Source organism: Hyaena hyaena, unplaced genomic scaffold (genome assembly GCF_003009895.1).
Source record: "Hyaena hyaena isolate Hyena2069 unplaced genomic scaffold, ASM300989v1 scaffold_1360, whole genome shotgun sequence".
NCBI lineage: Eukaryota > Metazoa > Chordata > Mammalia > Carnivora > Hyaenidae > Hyaena > Hyaena hyaena.
The window spans coordinates 216,905-227,220 of record NW_024081991.1 but is presented as its reverse complement, the minus strand read 5'-3'; the positions used below and the strand labels follow the sequence as shown (position 1 = coordinate 227,220).

Sequence of the window (10,316 nt, the reverse complement as noted above, 5' to 3'; positions counted from 1 at the left end):
ATGCTGAGCGAAATAAGTCAGGCAGAGAAGGACAAATACCATATGTTTGCACGTATAGGAGGATTAGGAGGAACTTGACGGAGGACCAAGGGGGAGAAGAAGGGCGGAAATGGTGGGGGAAAGGGAGAGAGGCAAACCATGAGAGACTCTTGAATGCTGAGAACAAACTGAGGGCTGATGGGGGTGGAGGATAGGGGAAGGGGGGTGATGGGCATGGAGGAGAGCACTTGTGGGGATGAGCACTAGGTGTTATATGGAAACCAACTTGACAATAAACTATTAAAAGGAAAAAAACAAAAAACAAAACAAAACAAAAAGCAATGCTGTATGGATTATGGTACTCTCTCAGGATCATTACTTGTCATCTCATTTAATCTTCTCAATAATCCTGTTAATCATGAATACTACTAATTATTAGCAAAAGGGAAACTATCATAAAAAAACATTTGGGTGACACAACTCAAGAAAACATTCTTCTTTAAGACTCCAAGGCTTTTATAGCTATGTTCTAATCTGTTATTAAATTTTCAGCGTTTTAATTTAATGTCATAACTAAACTTTGTCATTTATTTATAGAATTTTAAATATAATTTATAATTGGGCTTCAGGGCATTTTTTTATCTTGCTTGAAACATCATTTTTTTGGTAACAAAATATGTATAGGAACACATCTGCATGCGTGTGCACGTGCGCGTGCACACATACACACACACACACAGACAAATACACACACACACATACACACGTGCAAGTATGACACCTTACCTCCATCGCCATCATCTGATCCTCTGAAACTAGGATCTTTTAACATGTCCAGCTCGGCTAACATGCGCACATAAAGTGCATTCTGTCTGAAGGAAGGATAAAATCTTTCATCTCGTAGCATCAATTCATAAACCTTATTGAAATGAATCAAGATATGTCATCATTAATATAGACAATATACTAATTTTCACTAATAAGATTTCACCAAAAGCTAGACAGAGGTCTTGCTATAATGAATCACAGGTTCCATATTTCTAAAATGTCAGCAATAAGCCTATATCACAAATAATGATTTCTCAACTAATTTCATAATTAATGGACTCTCCAGTACCTAAAGTGCACTGAAAATGGTCCTACTGCAATGCAAGTCACACGGCATGTCGTATACAGTGTTTGCAGAAGTAGTGTTTCCTAAGAAACAAGTCCACATAAAGGCTCCAGGATCATAGTAAAATAAATTAAGTCAGGTAACTATCATCAACTCATGAAAGTCTAAGACTATATACCTGACCCTTTAGTCAGATTTAAACAACCACCCAACATAAGGATTTTCCTCATTTGTCAATTAAATGAACAAACAAACAAACTGGCCTACCTTTTTTGTAATTGAGAAATGTTAGTTCCATAACTCACCTTTTTAGTTATTTATACTTTATGTTTCAGTAGCCTTTGAAAAACTAAATTACGTGCATATAGAAATATATTTTTCATAAGAAAGAATGATAAATGTGACGTATAATACCTTCCTTTGAATGTCATCAAAGATTTCAGGCGTTGGATCTTCATGATTCAAAGTATCTGCTAATTTTGCTACCAAATAATCATCAACAGTAACTCTTGGAGATGCCTAACAAACAGAGGAAAATAACAGTAGTAATGACCTTTTGAGTGTCTAAATACAAACTTATTCTTTATAGTAGAATTATATAATGTAATCAATCATATTACTGAAAGTAATTGGCAAAAAATCCTTGGTTTGTAAAACACTGTGATATTTAATAAGGCTGAAATAAGAAGCAAACCCTCTTGTCATCATGTATACAATACAGAATGGGAGACAAACAAGGATTTAAACCTTGACACTTAAAAAAACACAAAAACACAAAAACAAAACCCCTTGACATTTGCTAAATTCCCTCTCAATGGCCTTTATTTCCTCAATCTCCAAAATGGAAATAATACCACCAATGGTTATTATGTAACCACAAGAGATTTATCTAAGGCATACAATCACAGTGTCTAGCACATAAGAAATACTCTCATTAGGAATTAGTGTTTAACATCCAGTAGTCCTGGATGTCTATTTAATATGACTGTCAAAAGAATAAGATATTTTTTATTATCATTTAATAGTAGAAACAGTCCTTTTAAATAGCCTTTTCTTTTAAAATTTTTTTAACATTTATTTATTTTTGAGAGACAGAGAGTATGAGTGGGGGAGGAGGAGAGGGAGTGGGAAACACAAAATCTGAAGCAGGGTCCAGGCTGAGCTGACAGCACAGAGACTGACGCGGGGCTCAAGCTCATGAACCATGAAATCAAGACGAGCAGAAGTAGGATCCTTAATAGACTGAGCCACCCAGTTACCCCTTAAAAGACCTTTAAAAGAGACATCCTTCTCCTAAATTTGGCTTTATATTGCTGCAGCAAAATTCCAGTGTGACATGGGAGGGCAAAAATATGAAAAGTTAATTTCTTCTAACAACTTCCATTTTAAAGTACATGATGTGACAGATATGCCATAGAAATATAAAATCTGATGTTCAATGTGAAAAATGTCTTTATTGAAAGAAAAAAATGCTGAAAACCTAGAAATATGGTTTTCTTTGGCATGTCAACTGGAATTTTTAGTTTTGAAGGCTCTTGAGAATAAGTAATAAGGATGTTGACTTAAAAATACTACAACAAGAATGCATTGTTTAAGTAATTTCTCTATGCTATCCAATAGAATATCTAAAGAAAAGAAGGGATAAATACAAAAAAGAAGAAAGGTTTAAAAAGTAAACAAGAAAGTATAAATGTATAAGAAAAGGACTATACAACTTCTAATGTTCCCTTGTTAATTCAACATTATAATTAGTAAACCCAAGTAGGTGGTGGGGTGGCTGAAGTTTTTTGGAGGAAGGGGAGGATGCTTATTTGTTGACTGTTCTGTATGAGAGGATGTGGTGTGGCGGTGTACATATGCGTTCCCCTGAAAACAACAGAAGAACTCAACAACTTTATATCTGTAAGAAAATTAGGAAGGGACTGATGTTAGCTCCTATTGTCCTTTTATTTGCCCTCTAACCTCAGTAAACTCAGTTTCTAGGAAAAAAGAAATTTAAAATTTAGAACATTTCATTTATTTAGTTTATTTTTTCCTATAATCTCAAATATACAGAATTGAATTAAACCTCTTTGGTATAGGGTGACCAACGCTTTTAAAAAGTTATCAGAGGACACAACTAACCAGATCTCCCCATGCAAAAGAATATAGAAAAAATATTTATATACATTTTTTTACTATTTTAACATAAAAATATAAAAATGTTTTTCAAAAAATTATCAATGTGTGTTCTGTACTTTTCCACTACACAAATGTGATTATTTAAACAAAACAAGAGAACTACTTAACAGAAGCAATCAGTAATTAATAGGATTAATTAAACAAATAATGTTTGAGAAAAACATAACTATTTAGGTTCTGTTCTCTGATATACAATTTAACTTTTTAAGCTCTTTATTAGATAATAAATATTGCAGGCTTTATTACTGTGTATTATTAAAGTACATAAATAGAAGACTTTTAAAAGGAAATTATACATATCATGACTGAACAGGTATTCTCTATATTTAACTTAAAAATTACTTTCTTTTTATTCCATGATCTGGTAAGATACTTTTACTTTTTATCTTTCCTTTTTTAACAATACTTCTCTAATCTGCCTGCAGACTTTTGGACATGACATTTTTTCTTTTTTTAAACCAGGGGGTATAAATGAATATAATACCATTTCAATGAAACTATTTTGGCATAGAATAGTTAGATTTTACTTACTAAAAGCAGCAGGTTTATAGACCTGTAGGCCCACTATATCTATGAATTTACCATATAGACTGCTTATTTCTAAAATGCCCATTTTAAACACTTCAAAGCATAATGGATGTCATTAAAAGTTAAACTTCTCTTCCTCAAGAAAAATGGTTTTAAAACACACATATCATTTAAACTTGTGAGAATGAAAGTGAATTCCAAAAAATTATAGTTTTAGTAAAGAAACTGAGAAAATCTTGTTAAAGCTGGCTGTCCCTTTCTGGTGACATTTTTTGAGTTCTCAACAGTCTCATCTCAGAGACTCTCAGTCTCTCAAAAAAACAAAAATAGTCATTTTGTTCACTGAGTTTTTCTATAGTCCACACAAAAACTCAGGTCAATCCATCCTTCTCAAAGTTCCTCTTAGCCTCTTCAAAGATCATTCAACAGTCCTGGAGAAAAAGGCATATAAATTTCTGTTTACCAAAAAAATTTAAAAAAATAAAAAATTCTGTTAACTGTCATTTATTCCACCATATTTATTTTTATGTATTTTCAAGTTAGAAGATATTACTCTTCTCCCATTCTTCGAAAATATGATTTTCCTATCAATATTTTAGCAGTTTTTTCGATGGCTGGCAACAATGATAGCTTTGTTGAAGCAAATGTCTAGAGAGGTTATTTTCTGACACTTTTATAGTGTCAAAAATCTCACTGTTTCTGAATGTTTTGAAGAAACTAAAAACTGATCAAAAAGCTTTTCCTTGGCACAAAAACCGACACACAGACCAATGGAATAGAATAAAGAACTCAGAATTGGACCCACAAATGTATGGCCAACTAATCTTTGACAAAGCGGGAAAGAGTATCCAATGGAAAAAAGACAGTCTCTTTAACAGATGGTGCTGGGAGAACTGGAGAGCAATGTGCAGATGAATGAAACCAGATCACTTTCTCACACCATACAAAAAATAAACTCAAAATGGATAGAGGATCTGAATGTGAGACAGGAAACCATCAAAACCCTAGAAAAGAAAGCAGGAAGCAACCTCCTTGACCTCCACCGCAGCAATTTTTTACTTGACACATCCCCAAAGGCAAGGGAATCAAGAGCAAAAATGAACTATTGGGACCTCATCAATATTAAAAGCTTCTGCATGGCAAAGGAAACAATCAATAAAACTAATAGGCAACTGACAGAATGGGAAAACATAGTTGCAAATGACATATCAGACAAGGGGCTAGTATCCAAAATCTATAAGGAACTCACCAAACTCCACACCCAAAAAACATATAATCCAGTGAAGAAATGGGCAGAAGATATGAACAGACACTTCTCCAAAGAGGACATCCAGATGGCCAACAGACACATGAAACGATGCTCAGCATCCCTCCTCATCAGGGAAATACAAATCAAAACCACACTGAGATACCACCTCACGCCAGTCAGAGTGGCTAAAATGAGCAAATCAGAGAACTCTAGATGCTGGCGAGGATGTGGAGAAACGGGCACCCTCCTACACTGTTGGTGGGAATGTAAACTGGTACAGCCCCTCTGGAAAACAGTGTGGAGGTTCCTCAGGAAACTAACAATAGAACTCCCCTATGACCCAGCAATAGCACTGCTAGGAATTTACCCAAGGGATACAGAAATGCTGAGGCATAGGAGCACATGTACCCCAATGTTCATAGCAGCACTCTCAACAATAGCTAAAACATGGAAAGAGCCTAAGTGTCCATCAACAGATGAATGGATCAAGAAGAAGTGGTTTATCTATACGATGGAATACTACATGGCAATGAGAAACAATGAAATCTGGCCATGTGGAGCTACATGGATGGACCTTGAGGGTGTTATGCTGAGTGAAATAAGTCAGGCAGAGAAGGACAGCTACCATATGTTTGCACGTATAGGAGGATGAGGAGGAACTTAATGGAGGACCATGGGTGAGAAGAAGGGGAAAAATAGTTGGGGAGAGGGAGGGAGGCAAACCATGAGAGACTCTTGAATGCTGAGAACAAACTGAGGGCTGATGGGGGTGGAGGGGAGGGGAAGGGGGATGATGGGCATGAGGGAGGGCACTGGTGGGGATGAGCACTAGGTGTTATGCGGAAATCAACTTGACAATAAAGTATTTAAGAAAAAAAAGAAAAAAACAGAAAGCTTTTCTTTCTGAAAACCTCGGTATCACAAGTAAGCAAATGGTATCCCATTTTAGGAGTACTGTACAGAAGAAATACATGATACTTAGCAGGTAAGATCTTTTCATTTTCTTTGGTAAGAAGTTTATGGACTGAAAGAAATTCGTCAAAATTTACACTTGCACTGTCTACTAAATATGTACATATATAAAAGCAAAGTTTGTTTCATGTTTTCTGCAATTTATTAAAATCTTAAAAATCAAGATTATAGAAAACTCCCCATTTCTTCACATCAAAAAACCCATTAGCTATGGGAAATATATCCTTGTTGCCACAATTTGATGTAACACAATATACTACTGAAAGCATGACTGCTGGTTAAGATCTGCCTGAATAAGTTCTAAAGTTTAAAGGGCCAAAACATGTTATCAAAACTTTCTCTTGTCTACCCACAGGATATTTCAGCTGAAAATTCTGAATCATGAAATGTAACTCTATTCAGTTTAAAAGTAACTCTACTTTTACAAATCAAGCAAGGGACAGATAGGCTAAATGTGTGTTCATTTGTACAGTGTGCCCAAGCTAATTCACTTCATAGCCACTATTTTTAACTGATCACTGGGGTCTTTTGGGAGATGAAAACAAAAAATACCTTCTTATTGACTTAAAATTATTTGCAATATTCAGTTTCCATACCTGCTTTTTTAAAAAAAATTTTTAAATGCTTTTATTTCTGAGAGAGAGAGAGAGAGAGAGAGAGAGAGAGAGAGAGTGTGTGAGCAGGGGAGGGTCAGAGAGAGAGGGAGACACAGAATCTGAAGCAGCTCCAGGCTCCGAGCTGTCAGCACAGAGCCCGACGAGGGGCTCGAACCCACAAACCGTGAGATCATGACCTTAGCTGAAGTCAGATGCTTAACCGACCGAGTCACCCATGCGCCCCACCATACCTGCTTTTATTTTTTTTTTTAAATATTTTTATTTATTTCTAGGAGAGAGACAGCATGAGCAGGGGAGGGTCAGAGAGAGAGGGAGTCACAGACTGAAACAGGCTCCAGCCTCTGAGCTGGCAGTCAGCACAGAGCCTGACGCGGGGCTCAAACCCACGAACCGTGAGATCATGACCTAAGCGAAAGTCGGACGCTTAACCGACTAAGCCACCCAGGCGCCCCCATACCTGCTTTTATATCCCCTTCTCCACCAAGACCAATCTCAAAATATTTTTTACACATCATGTAGTATACTTTATTTTGGTTACTCTCCCTAATCCAGGTATTAAGGCTCCTACTCTTTGTCATTAAAATGACAGTCATTTCGTCTCCTTTTCTGGCAATGTCTAGGTTATGCTGATGTTGGTAATGTAACTATTCTCACTTTTAAATCTCAGGCTTTAGAAAACATCACTATAATATTCATAATTTTAAAAATTTTAAAGTCTTATCATAATACAAAACACATAACAGGAAAAGTAAAACACAGACTGTGAGTATCTAGGATAACAATGCACTTAAGTTGTGCATGGAGTATATACAATGGAGAATCTATTACTGTAAAGAGCAAATAATGGCTGCCAATATTATAAGCTAAGGGAAAAAGACAACGGTAACTGTGGATAATCCACACAATAGTCATTTGACACTAAAATGTTGCCTTCAGCCCTGAATTTTTGGCATCATGGTGGAGTTTTGAATTTTTGTCAGTCTTCTCCATCCATCGCTAAAATCTGGGACTTGCTGTGTCCTGGGGAAGTTTCCCAAGACTCAGGATGTCTTTCAAAGGTTTAAAAAAGATTATCTTCAAAAAATAACAATTACATTCATAGTTGATTTCTCAATGGAAACATGAAAGCCAGAAAACAATGAAATGCTATCTTTAAAATGCTGAAAGAAATTGGCTTAAATAATTATTAATTTTTTATTTTTCCAGGAGTAACTATAATTTCTACACTGGACTACGTACAAAAGAAATGACTCTATAACCCATGTTAAAAATTAACATAGAAAGACTTAGATATATGCGTTTAAGCTGTGTTTTTAAATAGCAGAAACTCTTGAATGTGTGCAAGAAGAAACATAAATAGTGATAAAAAGAGCAAAAGTATGAAAGAAATGGAAACAAACCAAATTGCTCATAAATATTACTGAAGATAAACTCTTGTATATGTGTACAATAAAATACTTGAGTGAAAATGAACTGCACTTGCATGAATCAAAATGTATAAATTTCAATACAATAATGAGGGGAATAAACCAATGCATAGTATCATACCCTTTATGCAAAGGTTAAACACAAAGTTAAGGGGGCAGCACCTGAGTGGTTTAGTCTGTTAAGCGTCTGACTCCGACTCCTCTTGATTTTGGCTCAGGTCACGATCTCACGGTTAGTGGGATCAAGCTCTGCATTGGGCTCTGAACTAACATCATGGAATCTCTCCCCCACCTTCTCTCTTTGCCCCTCCTTCGCTCATACTTTCTCTCTCCCTCAAAATAAAGAAATAAACTTAAAAAAAAAAAAAGCTAAGCAATGTAGTGCCTTAGAACACACATGTATATTAAAATGGTATGGAAAAGTGAATAATTACAGGAAACTGGCTTCATCAGGAATTAAATAAACAGATAAACATGACAGGTGAAGACATGTAAAGAATATATTAAAGATCTTCAAAAGCATAGTAAATGTTTTATTTCTTCATCTAGATGGGTATCTAAAGGTGTCTGTTATACTATTATTCTTTAAAATGTGCAATCTTTTAAGTATGATGTATTTCATAAGGCAAAAATATAAGCAAATGGGCTAATGAGCAGTTTTCAAATGAAATTCACACTTAAAATTCAAACCCAACTTTTATGCTAGTTAAGTGTAAATTTAAAGGAATTATAGCATAGCCATTACAAGTACTGGAGTGTGAGGAATCTTGAGGACTACTGTGTCCATATTCATAAGGGATATTCGTCTATAGTCTCCTGAATGATTCTTTGTCTGGCTTTGGTATCAGAATGACAGTTTGGCAATCTGTGTCTTTGAAGGCATTTGCCCATGTCATATAAGTTCTCTAATTTGTTGTGATAAAGTTCTTCATAACATTTGCTTATGGTCTTTTTGATTTCTATAGGGTTGGTGATAATGTCTCCTCTTTGATTCATGATTTTGATATCTGTGGCTTTCTTTCTTTCTTGGCCTAGCCTGCTAAAGTTTTGCCAATTTTATTTTTCTTTTAAAGAACCAATTTTGGGTTTTATTGTTTTCATTGCTGTTTTTCATTTCAGTGATTTCTATTCTGATCTTTACTGCTTCCTTCCTTGAGTTTACCTTGAATTTTTGCTTTTCTTTTTTTTGGTTTCAGGTGAAAATGTAAACTGTTGTTTTGAGATCTTTCTTCTTTCTAACTAGACATTTACAGCTACATATTTCCCTCTAAGCACTGCTGTAACTGCATCCCATAAATTTTGATACACTGTGTTCTCATTTTCATTCAATTCAAAATATCTTCTTTCTGATCTTTTTATGACCCAGAGACTATTTAGAAATGTGTTAATTTGTAAATATTTATAATTTCTCAAAATTCCTTTGTTAATTTCTAATTAACTGTACAATGATAAATGGACATACTTTCTAGGATTTCAATACTTTTTAAATATTGTTTATTTATTTTTGAGAGAGAGAGAGTATGCAAGCAGGGAAGGGGCAGAGAGGGAGGGAACAAGAGAATCTCAAACAGGTTCCATGCTGTCAGTACAGAGGCTGACAGGGGGCTCAATCCCCTTAATGGTGAGATCATGACCTGAGTCAAAATCAAGAGCCAGATGCTCAACCAAGTGAGCTCCCCCAGTGCCTCGGACTTCAATCCTTTTAAATTCAGAGTTGTATTATGGCCTAATAAAAGGTCTATCTACCCTAGACAATGTTCCATGTGAGCCTGAAAACAGTGTGTATTCTGCTATTGTTAGTACAAGTATTCTATAGATGTGTTAGATCCAATTGATTTATAGTGTTCTTCAATTCTTGTATAATTTTGGCCATTTTTTCCCATTTGATCATTTTCTAATTGTTCTATCAATTATTAAGTAGGTACTAAAGTCTTCAACTATTATCAATAAATTGTCTTTATCTCCCTTCAATTCTGTCAGGTTTTGTTCTATGTCTCTGTGGAGGTTTTGCTGCTGTGTTTATAATTATTTTATCATGTTGATCAACTGACCCTTTTATCATTATCAAAAGTTCCTCTTTTCTCTAATAACAACTTATGTCTTAAAATCTATTACCTAATATTAGTGTGGCCACTCCAGCTTTGTTTTGGTTACTGCCTGCATGGTTTATCTTTTTCCATTCTTTTACTTTCAATCTTTTGTGTCCTTGAATCTACAGTGTATGCCCTTGAATCTTGATTCTATCGTTA

At 35.1% G+C, this 10,316-nt stretch overlaps 1 protein-coding gene across 4 annotated transcripts in view; it reads right to left on the bottom strand.

The window, feature by feature from the left end:
• The window catches only part of SNX13 (sorting nexin 13), a 130,527-nt gene that overhangs the window by 34,312 nt on the left and 85,899 nt on the right, over window positions 1-10,316 (bottom strand). For all 4 annotated transcript variants that reach the window (XR_005526769.1, XM_039223473.1, XM_039223474.1 and 1 more), the window contains 2 exons: window positions 1,508-1,612; window positions 766-898 (listed from right to left, as the gene is read on the bottom strand). Coding sequence is in view for 3 of the 4 variants with exons in the window: in XM_039223473.1 (XP_039079404.1) it covers window positions 766-898; window positions 1,508-1,612 (238 nt within the window). In the remaining variant the exon portion in view is untranslated. The remainder of the gene's footprint in view (window positions 1-765; window positions 899-1,507; window positions 1,613-10,316) is intronic.